The 21666-nt window shown below is 36.7% G+C and overlaps 1 protein-coding gene across 1 annotated transcript in view; it reads right to left on the bottom strand.

Moving 5' to 3' along the window:
- GMPS (guanine monophosphate synthase) overlaps window positions 1-21666 on the bottom strand; it is a 91206-nt gene that overhangs the window by 9167 nt on the left and 60373 nt on the right. Inside the window, exons 8-12 of the mRNA XM_068546138.1 lie at window positions 8041-8192; window positions 6772-6945; window positions 5269-5374; window positions 3775-3890; window positions 1250-1375 (exon numbers count right to left, since the gene is read on the bottom strand). Coding sequence (XP_068402239.1) covers window positions 1250-1375; window positions 3775-3890; window positions 5269-5374; window positions 6772-6945; window positions 8041-8192 — 674 coding nt within the window. The remainder of the gene's footprint in view (window positions 1-1249; window positions 1376-3774; window positions 3891-5268; window positions 5375-6771; window positions 6946-8040; window positions 8193-21666) is intronic.

Genomic DNA, 21666 nt, shown 5'->3' with positions numbered 1-21666 from the left:
AAACAAAAACAAACCACTTGTCTGCTCTTCTATTTTTACATAGTAGGGTAATAGCTGCCTGAAATATCATATGATGAGTTTCAAAATGAATCTGTATATGATAAATGAGATAATCCATACACCATTGAAAGAAAATTATTCCTACAATTCCAGGAATGGTTATTTCAACATGATTTAAAAACAATATAAGTAGCTTTCACATAGGGCCTTTAAAAAGAGGGAGAAGAGGGGAAATAGCTGGCCCTATCATTTCCATGAACTAAAATATTTTAGTTTAATTTTAAAGTTAACGATGAATTTTTATTGTCTTATTTACAAACAGAGCTACATGAATTCAGGAGAAAGAGGAATTTAAAAGGATGGCTCAGATTCACATATTTATGGAAAAGAGTATATATTAAGTTTTAGATGAACAATCTCTAAAACGTATTTAATTTCTTCCCACGCATAATTCTACTATAAGAGAACGTTATAAACACATTAACCCACTTAACTGGCACTCGCACCATTTTGAGTTGAATTATTGACACCTTTTCTAGTTTTCATTTAACTTCAAATTCTAAATCACGGAAAAGAAACCTTCCTCTTCCCTAGATTCCCAAGCTTTTTTCCCCCAGAAACTCACCTGATGATCATATAAATAAAGAACTTAATATAATCTATTTATGAATAGCATTTCAAAAATGAGAACTATATTACAGTCACATGCTTTTACAATTGGAAAGACAGAACGTACTGAAAATGTTAGTTGTACATTATCACAGCTAAGAGAGAGAGAGGGAGAGACGGGACATGTTGAAGAGGCAGAGGACACTGGTTTAAGGAATACACAAGCCAAGAACAATGCCTAAATGGTGTAACATGTACATCTGGGGGCCTTCTTGCAGTTAGAGACTTCTAAAGCCACAGAATATTTCATATCAAGAAGGATAAATGAGGACATGACCTCTCAGTACCTGTTCTTCAAGGCAGAAGCAAGCAAGCCAATCCTATAGCAAATCATTCTTTGAATTTTTTTTACTTTCGTTACAGATGACAGGTGTTTCAAATCTACAAAATCTCAGCCTGAATATTTAGTTCCTATTACCTTATTCACTTCATAAACATTCTATAAAATATTGCCTTTTTACATTTTTAAACTTGGCGTATATACTTTCATATTTCATTTTCTCAAGACATTCCTATTTCAATATTAGCAAAAAGAGCAGCAGAAAGTTCTGTCAAAGGTCAATGAAGTCACACAACTCACCTGCACACCCACAGTTTTAATTGGTAGCAGAAAGGCATTCAGTGAATGCAGACTTGTAATTTGCATCAGCTTCTCCTGATCCTCTTCTGTTGTGCAGGCTTTGACTCTCTGTAATAGTGTATGTGGCTAGGAAAATCAGAGACACACTTCTCAGGGTTTCAAGAAATACAGTATTCACTCTTTAGGTACATATTACTATCTTATGTATCTACACTTTCTGGTTTATAGCAATAGATTCTATTTGGTATTTCTCTCTGACTTGTGTGGGCTATGCAGTGTGTCAGAATTTCATTTCTGAGGGCCAGGGCTATGAAAAGTTAAATATCAGGACAAGAAACACAGATTAGATTTACATACATGGAGGCTTTAATCCTCTGTCAACAGCAAGGGACACCTCATGTGAGTCGAACCTTCTCCTTATCTCTAAGGAAACTTTTTGCCATAAAGTCAACTTTGTCTGAAATTAATGTATCTCCATCTACTTCCTTTTTTTTGGTTTATTTGCCTGGTATATGTTTTTCTGTTCTTTTACCTTCCCTCTTCCTATCTCTAGGTAAACAGACTATAGTTAGATTTTATTCCTCAATCTAGTTTGACAATTATGTCCTAACTAAAGATGTTAATCCTTTTAATTGTGGGTTAATAATATGGTTGAATTCCATCCTACCATTTAATTCAGTAGTTTCTATTTGCCCCACTTTTTATATTTCTTTCTCCTTTTTTATATTCCTCTGAACTGATGATTTCTCCCAGCTCATTTATTTCCCCTTTACTAGTTGTGAAGTTAAACCCTCTATTTTTATTCTTTATCATTTCCCGTTAAGTGGGGATATTTAACAAAAGAGAATCATCTCTGCCCATCTGGCAAAAAATACAAAGATCTTTGAATGCTTTAACTCCAATTGATCCCTGTGTGGCTTATATGCTATTTTAGCTATATAATGTTATACTATTTTTTTAAAATAAACACCAAAATTTAGATCAGTTTATATAGTCCATGTCTGTTTAATTTTATCCATTTACCATTTTATTTGCTTACCAGTCCCTGTATCTCAGACCTTTCAACTGGTATCCTTTTGCTTCTCCTCAAGTCATTTCTTTAAAACAGTGGTTCTCAACCTTAGCTATACACTCAAATTTCTTAGTATGCTCAGGTCCCATCCCACATCAATTCAATAAATTCTAGGGAGAAGGGGCCCAAGCATAGAATAGTTCAAAAGTTCCCCCTGTTGAATCTAATACACAGCCAGGGTTGAGAACCACTGCCTTTACAGTTCCTTAAGTAACAGACTGTTGGTAGTAAATTCTGTTTATGTGAAAATGTCTTTATTTTGCCTAGTTCTTTGAGACAGTTTATCTGTTCACTATTGTTCACAATTATTTTCTCTTGGTACTTTGAATTCTTCCTGCTTTTACTACTGCTTCCAGGAATAGCCTTTCCTTTACGCAGCAATCAATCTTTTCTTTGCAGCCACTTTGTCTTTGGCAGTCTGTAGTTTCCATAGTTATGCCTATTAGGTGTCAAATTCTTCTCCTTTATCCTGATTGGGATGTTTTATGCTTCCTGAATCTGAGGCATGGTGTCTTTCACCAGTGTGGAGAAATTTCAATACTTTTGTCTATTATCTCCTTCTGGATATACATTAAAGTTGACATTCTCACTCTACATTAACCTCTTCGAACCATATTTTGTCTTTGATGCTTTGTTCCAATTTCTGGACAATTTAACATCGATCTTCACTAATTCTCTCTTTAGCTCTTTTTTAGTTATTTTCATTTCTAGAACTTAATTTTTTTTCAAAGCTCCCCAGTCACTTTTTATAGTATCTTATATACCTTATTCTTATTAACAATTGTGTCTTTTAATTCTCGGTACTTTTAAATGTTGCCTATATGCTAATTCCAGTATCTGAAGTGCTTGAGGGTCTTCTACTAGTTGTTTCCAGTAGCTCTCATTCATGGTGCCTTACTTTTATATCTATTTTATAGTTTTTTATTATAAGCTCATATTTGTTGAAACTCTATTTATGGGAATTCTTTGAGGCCTGGTTGAAGAGACTCCAAAGAGAATTTATATTGCTTCTTGTCTGACACCTGGAAGCACTACCAACCAAAGCCCACTTTAACAAAGATTATAAATTTAGGCACCAAATATACAGAAGAACTGGAGACTTTTCCATCATCCTCAATTTGGAACTAAAATGATCTCCCTTGCCTTCTTGCAATAAATGTGAAAGGGTATTTTAAAATACTTTGTATCTAGTACTTTCAGGGATTCAAAGTATCCAATCTGTTAAAATATATGGAATGGCTGAAAAGAGAAGTCTGCATTTAAGAGTGTCTGTAGAATACTTTCTTCATAGTCATTTCCAAAGGTTAAATTACCCTGAATTTTCAAATAATGAAACCCTAATCAATTTTATTGTAATTACTGGAGTACAGCAAGAATCCATTCAATTCCTTGCACCAATTAGCTGTGTCTGTTTAAAGCTCCTATAATAAACAAATTCAACACAAATTATTACCTTTTTAACGCTTGCAGAAAAATCAGCTACTATTTTCAAAATATTGTTGGTTTCAGGAAAATCCTTACAGATATAAGGTTCCTCAGCACATATTACTCTGATTGCCAGGCCTGGACCTAAAGAGAAGAGTAACAATGGTATTTAATATAAATGTTACGTTTAATATAAAATTTTAAATAAAAAAAGGTCACTATTCCCAAAATATAAAACACCCCTGCCATTGTTTTTTTAACCAGTTTTATTGAAATATAATTGACATATAAACTTTAGGTTTTTTAAAGTGTTTAATATGAAATGCAGCTATTAGTTTCCCATCCAACTCATCATTTTTAGAATGCTTCAGTTCTGTTCACATCAATGATATCCACCTCTTATTTTAATAGTCCCTGTATTAAGAATCTCAAAATTCTCCAATAAATATTTTAAATTCACAATATACATGCCAATCTATCTAAAATTACTTTCATACACAATCCTTTGCCAACACACGTTAGGACTGAACGTCTTAAATTACTATAGTTGAAGTTAGTAATATAAACAAGTGCTCATCTCCATATGGGCTATACCTTTGCAACACTGTTTATGGAGGCAATACGGTAGTTAAGAGTAACAAACTCTGAGGAGAGCTTATTGGGGCTAGAATCCTGGTTCCAAACCCAACCTACATAACTTCTGGCAAACTAGCCTCTGTCCCAAAATTCTCTCAGCTGGACAACAGGATCATAATACTTTCTATTGTGAGGATTAAATAAGACATCATGTGTAAAATACTGTATTTAGCAGAATGCCTAGCTCATATTAGTACTCAAGAAATGTTAACTATTACTATGCTTTTTCGTTTAATTAGACCATTCCCTCAACTCATCACCCAATGACTATTGTAGAGACCTAGAAACTGAGGTATAAGATTTGCCAAGCTCAAGAACTCATAACAAAAACAGGTTAAGACTCACAGTCCTAACTTTAACAAATACCACCTCTAATTAATTTTATTTTATGACAGCAAATGACTATTTAAAAACTGAATATTTTCATTTGGTCATGAATTAAATACATACAGCACTGTGCAAAGAAATGGTTCAACCATTCAGACAAGTCAGGGGATAAGGATTTCAGAGAACCGAGTTTTAACCCTGTGGAATACATCATGGTATAGTAGAAAGAACATAAAAACCCAAGTTCTAACACTAAGAATTGTGTGGCAATGTTATTAAAATATCTCTTGGCTTTCTCATCCGATGGTAACATTACATGACAATCTATTTACACAAGGATAATGTAATATTTAAATATATATACAATAAAAAATGAGTATTTAATAAAATGAAATATATACAGTAGGCACTAAAAAGAATATTTATTCCCTATCCATCCTTTCCTTTCTTTAAAGTTACATATTCCCTAAGATGATAAATTACTTCAAAAGCTGTCTGAATTGATTTTTGTTCAACATGAAGGCATAGTAACAAATAAAACAGAATTCTATTCTTTTACCTGGGAATGGATGCCTGGAAACTAACTCTTCTGGAAGTCCAAGTTCTCTGCCTAAGATTCTTACTTCATCTTTATGAAAATCTTTCAAAGGTTCTATGACTTTTCCCTACAGGGAAGAAAAAGGCCTATTAATACAGATTAGTAACCAAAATGACATGGAAAGCAAAGAGTAACAAATTATTGGCTTTTCCTGTTGTCTTTTACCTTTAAAAATCATTTTTAAAAACTTCATCTTTTGAAGTATTTCTTCCTATGTGCTTATAAGGAATTAGATATTTTAGTGATCTTCATAGTTCTCTTTGAAACACATTTTAAACGTAAACCTCTTAAATAGAAATAAATCAGAACGTACCTACCCACCTATCTCTGATCTAGTTCTCACTGTAATACAAGGAAATCAGAAAATATACTAGTGTTTAACAATTAAAACTCTCCAAATGATACCATCAAAAAAGTGAAAAGACAACCTACAGAAGGCAAATCATATATCTAATAAAGGGCTGTAACAAGACTATATAAAGAACACATACAATTCAATAATAAAAAGATAAATAAGCCAAGTTAAAAATGGGCAAAAGATCCGAATAGATATTTCTCCAAAGGCGACATATAAGTAGCCAGTAAGCACATAAAAGATGATTGACATTGTTAGCTATTAGGGAAATGCAAATCAGAACCACAATGAGATACCTACCACTTCTCACCCACTAGGATGCCTAAAATAATAAAAAAGTACAGGTAATTCACACTCATTAGGATGGCTAATTAAAAAAAAAAAAAAAAAACCCAGAAAAGAACAAGTGTTGGGCAAGGTATGGAGAAATTGGAAGCTCTGTGCACTGTTGGTGGGACTGTAATATAGTATAACTGCTAAGGAAACATTAAGGAAGTCCCTCAAAAAATTAAAAATAAAACTACCATAAGATTCAGAAATCCCACTTCCTGGTACATATCCAAAAGAATTGAAAGCAGGGGCTCCAAGAGGTATCTGTAAACCCATGTTCATAGCAGCACAATTCACGACAACAAGAAAGTGGAAGCAATCCAAATGTCCATCGGTGCATAAATAAATTAACTATATATATATATATATATATATATATATATATATATATATACACACACACACACATACAACAGAATACTATTCAGCTTAAAAAGGAAATCCTATCACATGCTACAATATGGATGAAACTTGAGGACTTATACTAAGTGAAATAAGCCAGTCACAAAAAAACAAATGCTGTTATGATTTCACTTATGAGGTATTTAAAGTAGCCAAATTCATTGAAACAGAAATTAGAATGGTAGGTTACCAGGGGTTAGGGAGAGGGAGAAAAGGGTAGCTGTTGCTCAACAGGTATAGAGTTTCAGTTTTGAAAAATGAAAAAGTTACAGAGATCTGTTTCACAACAATACAAATATACTTAACACTACTGAACTGTACACTTAAAAATGGTTAAGGGAGGGAGGTTTTATGCGAAAGTTCTCATAAGCTTTTACCTCCTCTCTCAACTTTCTGATAAGCTCTGTGTCGTTATGATGGGTTTTGATGAGTTCAGCTTTGCCACTTGCAACAAGGGATGCACTTTCAATTAGATCAGGCCGTAAAGTACCTTGGGCAAGGAAAACCTCCTCTGGTTTCAGGTTCATTTCTCCAATTACTTCATTGGCAATCTATAAACAACAGGAGTAAAACAGCCTTCTAAGAGATGAATTCTTCTAAAAGACAGCAAAATTTTATACTTTCAGCTAAATTTCTTAAGAGTCCTTTTGCAATATTGACCAGGAGATGAAATCTACTATCCTCCAAAATAAACTCCTTTTAAGAACACATGCTTATAAAAAGAAACGAAATTGAGTTATTTGCAGTGAGGTGGATGGACCTAGAGTCTGTCATACACAGTGAAGTAAGTCAGAAAGAGAAAAACAAATACTGTATGCTAACACATATATATGGAATCTAAAAAAAAAATGATTCTGATGGAACCTAGTGGCAGGACAGGAATAAAGACACACATGTAGAGAATGGACTTGAGGATGGGATGGGGGCGGGGAGGGGAAGCTGGGACGAAGTGAGAGAGTGGCATGGACATATATACACTACCAAATGTAAAATAGCTAGTGGGCAGCAGCCACATAGCACAGGGAGATCAGCTCGGTGTTTTGTGACCACCTAGAGGGGTGGGATAGGGAGGGTGGGAAGGAGACTTTAAGAGGGAGGGGGTATGGGGAACATATGTATACATATAGATGATTCACATTGTTATACAGCAGAAACTAACACAACATTGTAAAGCAATTATACTCCAATAAAGTTGTAAAAAAAAAGAGACAAAATATTAGCAATAAAAATTTTAAAAAAACACATTGTCAATGTCAACCAACTATACATTAATAAAATTTTTAAAAAGTCAAAAAAACCCTCAAAACACATGCTTAATGTGATTCAAAAAGGTATACGAACATTCCCATCAAAAGCTTAAAAAAATCTAGCCACTGAAATACCCAAAGAACTAAAATCTAATATCAACTGAAAATATTTATTCTTACGCAATGAAAACAACAAACTAAAAACATAAGTACATATGTTTTTTAAAAACATAAAACAGTTTCTACTAAATCAGTATAATAGCAGTATATGGTAAAACTCTTAGCCAACAAAAGAATCAAAATTAGTCACAAAATTTGGTTATTTGGTATAATGATAAGGAAAAAAAATACTAAAACTCACATCGAAAATAGTACACATTGAGGATATTAAAAAGGTACCTTAACAAAAGTATCCCCAATGATTTTTCTTTTCTCCTCGGGACTCGTAGTCATATTTAAGGTTTTGCTAATTCTCTTTCGTGGAGTTCTGTCTTCATCTGATATTGGTAGAGTTGTTGTTCCATTGTAGAAAGAATGAGCAGCATTTATCACTGGGTAAGAGGAGAGAAGCATGTTTTAAACTAACATGATTTTTGAAAATCATAAATGATAGGTCACACTACAAAAAGAAAACCTAGATGGATCCTCTGATCCCCCCTTAATTTGCCTACATATTCCAGAACTACCAGTAAACTATGACTGACAGAGTCCATACACAGGCACTCACTGAATCTTGTTCCATTGAGAATCCTGTGGCATTAATTCTAGGGCCGAGGACTTCCCTGGTGGTACAGTGATTAAGACACCATGCTCCCAATGCAGGGGGCCTGGGTTTTATCCCTGGTCAGGGAACTAGATTCCACATGCATGCCACAACTAAGAGTTCGCATGACACAACTAAGGAGCCAGCGAGCCGCAACTAAGGAGCCCGCCTGCTACAACTAAGACCTGGTGCAACCAAATAAATAAATAAATATTAATTATCTAGGGCCATAATATCACAAATTATGCTAATTGCTTTCCCTCTTATTCAGTGCTTCACCACAGCAACAAGCAAAAACCCCAACAAGAAGCATAACCCCAAGGGAATCAAAGCAGTGGTACATACATGGGGATCAAAGTCCTCAGAAGTGCACACTGACCAGTCTCTTGAAAAACCGAGGTCTATAAACATATATTTAGCGATCCTTGGTTGTCTCTTTATTTTTTTTTGAATTTTAGTTTAGTTTAGTTTATTTTTTATACAGCAGATTCTTATCAATTACCTATTTTATACATATTGGTGTACATAGGTCAATCCCAACCTCCCAATTCATCCCACCCCCCCCACCACCACCCCTCCTTGGTGTCCATACGTTTGTTCTGTACATCTGTGTCTCCATTTCTGCCTTGCAAACCAGTTCACCTGCACCATTTTTCTAGACTCCACATACATGAGTTAATATACAATATTTCTTTTTCCTTTCTGACTTACTTCACTCTGTATGAAAGTCTCTAGGTCCATCAACGTCTCTACAAATGACCCAATTTTGTTCCATTTTATGGCTGGGTAATATTCCACTGCATATATGTACCAAATCTTCTTTATCCATTCGTCTGCTAATGGGCATTTAGGTTGCTTCCATGACCTGGCTATTATAAATAGTGCTGCAACGAACATTGGGGTGCATGTGTCTTTTTGAATTATGGTTTTCTCTGGGTATATGCCCAGTAGTGGGATTGCTGGATCATATGGTAATGCTATTTTTAGTATTTTAAGGAGCCTCCATACTGTTCTCCACAGTGGCCGTATCAATTTACATTCCCATGAACAGTGCAAGAAGATTCCCTTTTCTCCACACCCTCTCCAGCATTTGTTTGTAGATTTTCTGATGATGCCGCCCATTCTAACTGGTGTGAGGTGATACCTGATTGTAGTTTTGATTTGCATTTCTCTAATAATTAGTGATGTTAAGCAGCTTTTCATGTGCCTCTTGGCCACCAGTATGTCTTCTTTGGAGAATGTCTATTTAGGTCTTCTGCCCATTTTTTGATTGGGTTGTTTTTTTAATGTTGAGCTGCATGAGCTGTTTATATATTTTGGAGATTAATCCTTTGTCCATTGATTCGTTTGCAAATATTTTCTCCCATTCTGAAGGTTGTCTTTTCGTCTTTTTGCCTTCCTTATAGTTTCCTTTGCTGTGCAAAAGCTTTGAAGTTTCATTAGGTCCCATTTGTTTATTTTTGTTTTCATTTCCATTACTCTAGGAGGTGGGTCAAAAAAGATGTTGCTGTGATTTATGTCGAAGAGTGTTCTTCCTATGTTTTTCTCTAAGAGTTTTACAGTGTCTGGTCTTACATTTAGGTCTTTAATCTACTTTGAGTTTATTTTTGTGTATGGCGTTAGGGAGTGTTCTAATTTCATTCTTTTACATGTAGCTTTCCAGTTTTCCCATCATCATTTATTGAACAAACTGTCTTTTCTCCATTGTATATCCTTGATCCTTTCTAATAGATCAGTTGACCATCGGTGCATGGGTTTATCTCTGGGCTTTCTATCCTGTTCCATTGATCTGTATTTCTGTTTTTAATGCCAGTACCATACTGTTTTGATGACTGTAGCTTTGCAATATACTCTGAAGTCAGGGAGTCTGATTCCTCCAGCTCCGTTTTTTCCCCACAAGATTGCTTTGGCTATTCGGGGTCTTTTGTATCTCCATACAGAGATACAGATTTTAAGATTTTTTTGTTCTAGTTCTGTAAAAAATGCCACTAGTAATCTGATAGGGATTGCACTGAATCTGTAGACTGCTTTAGGGAGTATAGTCATTTTCACAATATTTATTCTTCCAATCCAACAACATGGTATATCTCTCCATCGGTTTATATCATCTTTGATTTCTTTCATCAGTGTCTTATAACTTTGAGTACAGGTCTTTTTTTTTTTTTCTAATTCACTTTTTTTTAAAGAAATCTTTATTGGAGTATAATTGCTTTACATGGTGTGTTACTTTCTGCTTTATAACAAAGTGAATCAGTTATACATATACATATGTCCCCATATCTCTTCCCTCCTGAGTCTCCCTCCCTCCCACCTTCCCTAACCCACCCCTCTAGGTGGTCACAAAGCACGGAGGTGATCTCCCTGTGCTATGCGGCTGCTTCCCACTACCTATCTATTTAATGTTTGGTAGTGTATATATGCCCATGCCACCCTCTCACTTTGTCAGAGCTTAACCTTCCCCTTCCCCGTACCCTCATGTCCATTCTCTAGCAGGTCTGTGTCTTTATTCCTGACATGCCCCTAGGTTCTTCATGACCTCTTTTTTTTTTTTTTAGATGCCATATATATGTGTTAGCATACAGTATTTGCTTTTCTCTTTCTGACTTACTTCACTCTGTATGACAGACTCTAGGTCCATCCACCTCACTACAAACAACTCAATTTCATTTCTTTTTATGGCTGAGTAATATTCCATTGTATATATATGCTACATCTTCTTTATCCATTCATCTCTTGATGGACACTTAGGTTGCTTCTATGTCCTGGCTATTGTAAATAGAGCTGCAATGAACATTTTGATACATGACTCTTTGAATTATACTTTTCTCAGGGTATATGCCCAGTAGAGGGATTGCTGGGTCGTATGGTAGTTCTATTTTTAGTTTTGAAAGGAACGTCCATACTGTTCTCCATAGTGGCTGCATCAATTTACATTCCCACCAACAGGGCAAGAGGGGTCCCTTTTCTCCACACCCTCTCCAGCATTTATTGTTTGTAGATTTTTTGATGATGGCCATTCTGACCGGTGTGAGGTGACACCTCATTGTAGTTCTGATTTGCATTTCTCTAATGATTAATGGTGTTGAGCATTCTTTCATGTGTCTGTTGGCAATCTGTATATCTTCTTTGGAGAAATGTCTATTTAGGGCTTCTGCCTGGTTTTGGATTGGGTTGTTTGCTTTTTTGATATTGAGCTGCATGAGCTGCTTGTAAATTTTGGAGATTAATCCTTTGTCAGTTGCTTCATTTGCAAATAATTTCCCCCATTCTGAGGGTTGTCTTTTCGTCTTGTTTATGGTTTCCTTTGCTGTGCTAAAGCTTTTAAGTTTCATTAGGTCCCATCTGTTTATTTTTGTTTTTATTTCCATTTCTCTAGGAGGTGGGTCAAAAAGGATCTTGCTGTGATTTATGTCACAGAGTGTTCTACCTATGTTTTCCTCTAAGAGTTTGATAGTGTCTGGCCTTACATTTACGTCTTTAATCCATTTTGAGTTTATTTTTGTGTATGGTGTTAGGGAGTGTTCTAATTTCATTCTTTTACATGTAGCTGTCCAGTTTTCCCAGCACCACTTATTGAAGAGGCTGTCTTTTCTCCACCATATATGCTTGCCTCCTTTATCAAACATAAGGTGACCATATGTGCATGGGTTTATCTCTGGGCTTTCTATCCTGTTCCATTTATCTATATTTCTGTTTTTGTGCCTGTACCATACTGTATGGATTACTGTAGCTTTGTAGTAGACTCTGAAATCAGGGAGCCTAATTCCTCCAGCTCCATTTTTCTTGCTCAAGATTGCTTTGGCTATTCGGGGTCTTTTGTGTTTCCATACATATTGTGAAATTTTTTGTTCTAGTTCTGTGAAAAATGCCATCGGTAGTTTGATAGGGATTGCACTGAATCTGTAGATTGCTTTGGGTAGTAGAGTCATCTTCACAATGTTGATTCTTCCAATCCAAGAACATGGTATATCTCTCCATCTGTTTGTATCATCTTTAATTTCTTCCATCAGTGTCTTATACTTTTCTGCATACAGGGCTTTAGTCTACTTAGGTAGGTTTATTCCTAGATATTTTATTCTTTTTGTTGCAATGGTAAATGGGAGTGTTTCCTTAATTTTTCTTTCAGATTTTTCATCATTAGTGTATAGGGATGCAAGAGATTTCTGGGCATTAATTTTGTACCCTGCTACTTTACCAAATTCATTGATTAGTTCTAGTAGTTTTCTGGTAGCATCTTTAGGATTCTCTATGTATAGTATCATGTCATCTGCAAACAGTGACATCTTCACTTCTTCTTTTCTGATTTGGATTCCTTTTATTTCTTTTTCTTCTCTAATTGCTGTGGGTGAAACTTCCAAAACTATGTTGAATAATAACAGTAGTGAGAGTGGGCAACCTTGTCTTGTTCCTGATCTTAGTGGAAATGGTTTCAGTTTTTCACCATTGAGGACGATGTTGGCTGTGTGTTTGTCATATATGGCCTTTATTACGTTGAGGTAAGTTCCCTCTTTGCCTACTTTGTGGAGGGTTTTTATCATAAATGGGTGTTGAATTTTGTCAAAAGCTTTGTCTGCATCTATTGAGATGATCATATGGTTTTTCTCCTTCAATTTGTTAATATGGTGTATCACATTGATTGATTTGCGTATATTGAAGATTCCTTGAATTCCTGGGATAAACCCCACTTGATCATGGTGTATGATCCTTTTAATGTGCTGTTGGATGCTGTTTCCTAGTATTTTGTTGAGGATTTTTGCATCTATGTTCAGCAGTGATATTGGCCTGTAGTTTTCTTTCTTTGTGACATCTTTGTCTGGTTTTGGTATCAGGGTGATGGTGGCCTTGTAGAATTAGTTTGGGAGTGTTCCTCACTCTGCTATATTTTTGAAAAGAGTTTGAAAAGGATAGGTGTTAACTCGTCTCTTAATGTTCGAATAGAATTCACCTGTGAATCCATGTGGTCCTGCGCTTTTGTTTGTTGGAAGATTTTTAATCACAGTTTCAATTTCAGTGCTTGTGATTGGTCTGTTCATATTTTCTATTTCTTCCTGGTTCAGTCTTGGAAGGTTGTATCTTTCTAAGAATTGGTCCATTTCTTCCAGGTTGTCCAATTTATTGGCATATAGTTGCTTGTAGCACTCTCCCATGATCCTTTGTATTTCTGCAGTGTCAGTTGTTACTTCTCCTTTTTCATTTCTAATTCTATTGATTTGAGTCTTCTCCCTTTTTCTCTTGATGAGTCTGGCTAATGGTTTATCAATTTTGTTTATCTTCTCAAAGAACCAGCTTTTAGTTTTACTGATCTTTGCTATCGTTTCCTTCATTTCTTTTTCATGTATTTCTGATCTAATCTTTATGATTTCTTTTCTTCTGCTACCTTTGGGGTTCTTTTGTTCTTCTTTCTCTAATTGCTTTAGGTGTAAAGTTAGGTTGTTTATTTGAGATGTTTCTTGTTTCTTAAGGTAGGAATGTATTGCTATAAACTTCCCTCTTAGAACTGCTTTTGCTGCATCCCATAGGTTTTGTGTCGTTGTGTTTTCATTGTCATTTGTTTCTAGGCAATTTTTGCTTTCCTCTTTGATTTCTTCAGTGATCTCTTGGTTATTAAGTAGTGTATTGTTTAGCCTCCATGTGTTTGTATTTTTTACAGATTTTTTCCTGTAATTAATATCTAGTCTCATAGCATTGTGGTCGGAAAAGATACTTGATACGATTTCAATTTTCTTAAATTTACCAAGGATTGACTTGTGACCCAAGATATGACCTATCCTGGAGAATGTTTCATGAGAACTTGAGAAGAATGTGTATTCTGTTGTTTTTGGATGGAATGTCCTATAAATATCAATTAAGTCCATCTTGTTTAATGTATCATTTAAAGCTTGTGGTTCCTTATTTATTTTCATTTTGGTTGATCTGTCCATTGGTGAAAGTGGGGTGTTAAAGTCCCCTACTATGATTGTGTTACTGTCGATTTCCTCTTTTACGGCTGTTAGCATTTGCCATTTGTATTGAGGTACTCCTATGTTGGGTGCATATATATTTATAATTGTTATATCTTCTTCTTGGATTGATCTCTTGATCATTATGTAGTGTCCTTCTTTGTCTCTTGTAATAGTTTTTTTTAAAAGTCTATTTCGTCTGATATGAGAATTGTTACTCCAGCTTTCTTTTGATTTCCATTTGCATGGAATATCTTTTTCCATCCCCTCACTTTCAGTCTGTATGTGTCCCTAGTTCTGAAGTGGGTCTCTTGTGGACAGAATATATACGGGTCTTGTTTTTGTATACATTCAGCCACTCTATGTCTTTTGGTGGGAGCATTTAATCCATTTACATTTTAGGTAATTATCGATATGTATGTTCCTATGACCATTTTCTTAATTGTTTTGGGTTTGTTATTGTAGGTCTTTTCTTTCTCTTGTGTTTCCTGCCTAGAGAAGTTCCTTTAGCATTTGTTGTAAAGCTGGTTTGGTGGTGCTGAATTCTCTTAGCGTTTGCTTGTCTGTAAAGGTTTTAATTTCTCCATCAAATCTGAATGAGATCCCTGCTGGGAAATCTTGGTTGTAGGTTTTTCTCTTTCATCACTTTAAATATGTCCTGCCACTCCCTTCTGGCTTGCAGAGTTTCTGCTGAAAGATCAGCTGTTAACCTTATGGGGATTCCCTGGTGTGTTATTTGTTGTTTTTCCCTTGCTGCTTTTAATATTTTTTATTTGTATTTAATTTTTGAAGTAGGATTAATATGTGCCTTGGTGTGTTTCTCCTTGGATTTATCCTGTATGGAACTCTCTGTGCTTCCTGGACTTGATTAACTATTTCCTTTCCCATATTAGGGAACTTTTCAACTATAATCTCTTCAAATATTTTCTCAGTCCGTTTCTTTTTCTCTTCTTCTTCTGGGACCCCTAGAATTCGAATGTTGGTGTGTTTAATGTTGTCCCAGAGTTCTCTGACTGTCCTCAATTCTTTTCATTCCTTTTTCTTTATTCTGCTCTGTAGCAGTTATTTCCACTATTTTATCTTCTAGATCACTTATCCGTTCTTCTGCCTCAGTTATTCTGCTATTCATCCCTTCTAGAGAATTTTAAATTTCATTTTTTGTGTTGTTCATCACTGTTTGTTTGCTCTTTAGTTCTTCTAGGTCCTTCTTAAACGTTTCTTGTATTTTCTCCATTCTATCTCCAAGATTTTTGATCATCTTTACTATCACTATTCTGAATTTTTCAGGTAGACTGTATATTTGCTCTTCATTTGTTAGGTCTGGTTGGTTTTTGCCCTGCTCCTTCATCTGCTGTGTGTTTCTCTGTCTTCTCATCTTGCTTAACTTACTGTGTTTGGAGTCTCCTTTTCGCAGGCTGCAGGTTCGTACTTCCCGTTGTTTTTGGTGTCTGTCCCCAGTGGCTAAGATTGGTTCAGTGGGTTGTGTAGGCTTCCTGGTGGAGGAGACTAGTGTCTGTGTTCTGGTGGATGAGGCTGGATGTTGTCTTTCTGGTGGGCAGGTCCACATCTGGTGGTGTGTTTTGGGGTGTCTGTGGCCTTAATATGATTTTAGGCAGCCTCTCTGCTAATGGATGGGGTTGTGTTCCTGTCTTACTAGTTGTTTGGCATAGGGTGTCCAGCACTGTGGCTTGCTGGTCATTGAGTGGAGCTGGGTCTTGGCGTTGAGATGGAGATCTCTGGGAGATTTTTGCCGTTTAATATTACGTGGAGCTGGGAGGTCTCTTGTGGACCAGTGTCCTGAACTTGGCTCTCCCACCTCAGTGGCACAGTCCTGACGCCTAGCTGGAGCACCAAGAGCCTGTCATCCACAAGGCTCAGAAAAAAAGGGAGAAAAGAAAGAAAGAAGAAGATAAAATAAAATAAAATAAAGTAAAATAAAATAAAATAGTTATTAAAATAAAAAATAATTATTAAAAAAATTTTTTTAAGTAATTAAAAAAAAAAAAAAGGGGAGACACAAGCCTAGGACAAATGGTAAAAGCAAAGCTATACAGACAAAATCACACACAGAACCATACACATACACACTCACAAAGAGAGAAAAAGGGAAAAAAATATATATATATCGTTGCTCCCAAAGTCCACCTCCTCAATTTGGGATGATTCCTTGTCTATTCAGGTATTCCACAGATGCAGGGTACATCAAGTTGATTGTGGAGATTTAATCCACTGCTCCTGAGGCTGTTGGGAGAAATTTCCCTTTCTCTTCTTTGTTCGCACAGCTCCTGGGGTTCAGCTTTGGATTTGGACCCGCCTCTGCATGTAGGTCACCTGAGAGCATCTGTTCTTCACTCAGACAGGACGGGGTTAAAGGAGCAGCTGATTCGGGGGCTCTGGCTCACTCAGGCCAGGGAGAGGGAGGAGTACGGAATGCGGGGTGAGCCTGTGGCGTCAGAGGCCACAGGGACGTTGCACCAGCCTGAGGCATGCCGTGTGTTCTCCCAGGGAAGTTGTCCCTGGATCATGGGACCCTGGCAGTGGCGGGCTGCACAGGCTCCCGGGAGGGACGGTGTGGATAGTGACCTGTGCTTGCAGACAGGATTCTTGGTGGCTGCAGCAGCAGCCTTAGCGTCTCATGCCCATCTCTGGGGTCCGCGCTCTTAGCCGCCTGAGTACAGGTCTTTCAACTCCTTAGGTAGGTTTATTCCTAGGTATTTTATTCTATTTGTTGTAATAGTGAATGGAATTCTTTCCTTAATTTCTCTTTCTAATCTTTTGTTGTTCGTGTACAGGAATGCAAGAGGTTTCGGTACATTAATTTTGTATCCTGCAACTTTACCAAATTCATTGATTTGCTCTGGTAGTCTTCTGGTGGCATCTTTAGGATTTTCTATGTATAAGTATCATGTCATCTGCAGTGACAGTTTTACTTCTTCTTTTCCAGTTTGTATCTTTTTATTTTTTTTCTCTGATTGCCATAGCTAGGACTTCCAAAACTATGTTGAATAATAGCGGCGAGAGTGGACATCCTTGCCTTGTTCCTGATCTTAGAGAAAATGCTTTCATTTTTTCACCATTGAGAATGATGTTTGCTGTGGGTTTGTCGTATATGGCCTTTACTATGTTCAGATAGGTTCCCTCTATGCCCACTTTCTGGACAATTTTTATTTTTAGCAAAAATGCTGTTGAATTTTGTCAAAAGCTTTTTCTGCATCTATTGAGATGATCATATGGTTTTTATTCTTCAATTTGTTACCATAGTGTATCACATTTATTGATTTGTGTATATTGAAGAATCCTTGCAATGCTGGGATAAATCCCACTTCATCATGGTTTATGATCCTTTTAATGCGTCGTCGGAGTCTGTTTGCTAGTATTTTGTTGAGGATTTTGGCATGTATATTCATCGGTGATACTGGTCTGTAATTTTCTTTTTTTGTAGTATGTTTGTCTGGTTTTGGTATCTGGTGATGGAGGCCGCGTAGAATGATTTCGGGAGTGTTTATTCCTCTCAAGTTTTTTGGAAGAGTCTGAGAAGGATGGGTGTTAGCTCTTCTCTAAATGCTTGAGAGAATTCACCTGTGAAGCCATCTGGTCCTGGACTTTTCTTTGCAGGAAGATTTTTAATCACAGTTTCAATTTCATTACTTGTGATTGGATTGTTCATATTTTCTATTTCTTCCTGGTTCAGTCTTGGAAGGTTATACCTTTCTAAGAAGTTGTCCATTTCTTCCAGGTTGTCCATTTTATTGGCACAGAGTTGCTTGTAGCAGTGTCCTAGGATGCTTTGTATTTCTGCAGTGTCTGTTGTAACATTACCTTTTTCATTGCTAATTTTATTGATTTGAGTCCTCTCCCTCTTTTTCTTGATGAGTCTGGCTAAAGGTTGATCAATTTTGTTTATCTTCTCAAAGAACCAGCTTTTAGTTTTATTGATCTTTGCTAGCATTCCCCCTTTTTTATTTCATTTATTTCTGATCTGAAAATGATTTCTTTCCTTCTACTAACTGGGTTTTGTTTGTTCTTCTTTCTCTAGTTCCTTTAGGTGTAAGGTTAGATTGTTTATTTGAGATTTTTCTTGTTTCCTGAGATAGGATTGTATTGCTATAAACTTCCCTCTTAGAACTGCTTTCGCTGCATCCCATAGGTTTTGGATTGTCGTGTTTTTGTTGATATTTGTCTCTAGGTATTTTCTGATTTCCTCTTTGATTTCTTCAGTGATGTCTTCGTTATTTAGTAACTTATTGTTTAGCCTCCATGTGTTTGTGTTTTTTAACATTTTTTTTCCCTGTAATTGACTTCTAATCTCATAGCACTGTGGTCGGAAAAGATGCTTGATATGATTTCAATTTTCTTAAATTTACCAAGGCTTGATTTGTGACCCAAGATGTGATCTAACCTGGAGAATGTTCTGTGTGCACTTGAGAAGAAAGTGTAATCTGCTGTTTTTGGATGGAATGTCCTATAAATATCACTTAACTCGTTTAAAGCTTGTGTTTCCTTATTAACTTTCTGTCTAGATGATCTGTCCATTGGTGTAATGAGGTGTTAAAGTCTCCCACTATTACTGTGTTACTGTCGATTTCCTCTTTTACAGCTGTTAGCATTTGCCTTATGTATTGAGGTGCTCCTGTGCTGGGTGAATATATATTTATAATTGTTATATCCTCTTGGATTGATCACTTGATCATTATATGGTGAACTTCCTTGTCTCTTGCAACATTCTTTATTTTACAGTCTATTTTATCTGATATGAGTATTGCTATCCAGCTTTCCTTTGGTTTCCATTTACATGGAGTATCTTTTTCCATCCCCTCACTTTCAATCTGTTTGTGTCCGTAGGTCTGAAGTGGGTCTCTTGTAGACAGCATATATATGGGTCTTGCTTTTGTGTCCATTCAGCGAGCCTGTGTCTTCTGGTTGGAGCATTTAATCCATTCACGTTTAAGGCAATTATCGATATGTATGTTCCTATTAACATTTTCTTAATTGTTTTGGGTTTGTTTTTGTAGGTCCTCTTCTTCTCTTGTGTTTCCCACTTAGAGAAGTTCCTTTAGCATTTGTTGTAGAGCTGGTTTGCCGGTGCTGAATTCTCTTAGCTTTTGCTTGTCTGTAAAGCTTTTGATTTCTCTGTCAAATCTGAATGAGATCCTTGCTGGCTAGAGTAATCTTGATTGTAGGTTCTTCCCTTTCATCACTTTAAATATATCCTGCCACTCCCTTCTGGCTTGTAGAGTTGCTGCTGAGAAATCAGCTGCTAACCTTATGGGAGTTCCCTTGTTCTTTGTCATTTTTCCCTTGTTGCTTTTAATAATATTTCTTTGTCTTTAATTTTTGTCAATTTGCTTACTATGTGTCTCGGCGTGTTTCTCCTTGGGTTTATCCTTCCTGGGACTCTCTGCGCTTCCTGGACTTGGGTGGCATTTTCCTATCCCATGTTAGGGAAATTTTTGATTATAATCTCTTCAAATATTTTCTCGGGTCCTTTATCTCTCTGTTCTCCTTCTGGGACCCCTATAATGTGAATATTGGTGCATTTAATGTTGTCCCAGATGTCTCTTAGGCTGTCTTCATTTCTTTCCATTCTTTTTTCTTTATTCGGTTCCACGGCAGTGAATTCCACCATTCTGTCTTCCAGGTCACTTATCTGTTCTTCAGACTCAGTTATTCTGCTATTGTTTCCTTCTAGTGTATTTTTCATTTCAGTTATTGTACTGTTTATCTGTTCGTTCTTCAATTCTTCTAGGTGTTTGTTCTTTAATTCTTCTAGGTCTTAGTTAAACATTTCTTGGATCTTCTCGACCTTTGCCTCCATTCTTTTTCCGAGGTCCTGGATCATCTTCACTATCGTTATTCTGAATTCTTTTTTTGGAAGGTTCCCTATCTTCACTTCATTTAATTGTTTTTCTGGGGTTTCATCTTGTTCCTTCATCTGGTACATAATTCTCTACCTTTTCATTTTGTCTGTCTTTCTGTGAAGGTGGTTTTTGTTCAACAGGCTGCAGGATTGTAGTTCTTCTACCTTCTGCGGTCTCTCCAAACCCCACACTCCAGAGGCCCCCCTTTGGCCGTGCTGCCTCTCCCCTTCCGCAGAGGTCCTAAGCAGAGGCCCCGCCCCATTCTTGAATATCGCCCTGCCTAGGCCCTGCCCCGAAGGTCTTTTCTGGCTGCATGTGCCCTGAGCCTAGGCCCCGCCTCCCACTCAAACGTCACCCCTGGCTGTCCTTTTAAAGAGCAAAGAATTAAAAAAACTAGGATCTTTATTTGGTAGTAAGGCTGAACAATTGGTGGGCTTCACTATAAGATGCCAAGGCACCTGGCTACTTCACTGGAGGACATCAGTCAATTTGTAGGTCTTTCTCTTAAGCTGGTCAATTACCCAGAGAAGACACCTCCGATTTCCTGCTTATCAGCATTGTGATAGTTTGAATAGAGGAAGTGGCAAGGGGGAGGGAGATACAATTCAGTACATAAGATTTTTACTTAGTCTTACTTCCACCCTCAGCTATGCCTGGTATTGATATGCCCAAGACCAAAATCTCTCTTGTTTAGCCTAGAGTCTCTAGAGAATAAATCCACAGTCTTCTGATGAGGGGGATAGCAGCAGTGTGTTCCTGTTTTAAGGAAAAAGGATCTGCTTCTCAGATTTTTAACCAATCCATTTTAGGCTAACCCAGTGAACCAGGCCCCATAGGGGAGCCAATGTTTCCAACTCCTGAGCCTACACATAAGTCTTCTGTTTTGTTGGCTTCCTTCCCTCACCCCACACCCCAAGGTTTTGGAGTCCTCTATTCTACTATGTCAGTTAACAAGGACAGATGCAGATTTCTGTGGGGCTGAAACTTAAACAATTTGGATGCCCCCTTCAAGAAAAAGAATAACAAATCAGGCATTTTTTAAATCACAAGTTAATACTAGCACGGCTATCATAAACTATCAACTATACACAGAAACACTGCAAATCACAAATATAGCACCAAAGCCGGACTAAATGTATCCCCAACTCAATGTTTTCTTAGAGCAATCCCAAAATGCCTGCAGCCACTACAAAACCACCCAAAAGAGAGCAAGTTAGAGTGGAAAGAAAAAGTAATCTAACTTAACTGCAAATTATTAAAATATCTTACTTGCAAATTGCATAAAAATTGTAACTATGAGAAGACACTACTAGGGTCCTTCCCCAGATTTTGGAAAAGGCTTGGCTAGTGAGCAGTCCTGAAATTTAAGCTTCATTAGCTTAACAGACAAAATCTGCATAATCCATCTGCTTTCCACTTTCCAACATTTTGTTGAAACCATCAGACTGCTATTACCTCCTCCCTA

Source organism: Eschrichtius robustus, chromosome 6, assembly GCF_028021215.1.
Source record: "Eschrichtius robustus isolate mEscRob2 chromosome 6, mEscRob2.pri, whole genome shotgun sequence".
NCBI lineage: Eukaryota > Metazoa > Chordata > Mammalia > Artiodactyla > Eschrichtiidae > Eschrichtius > Eschrichtius robustus.
The sequence above is the reverse complement of the archived record's forward strand: the minus strand, read 5'-3'. Positions and strand labels throughout refer to the sequence as shown.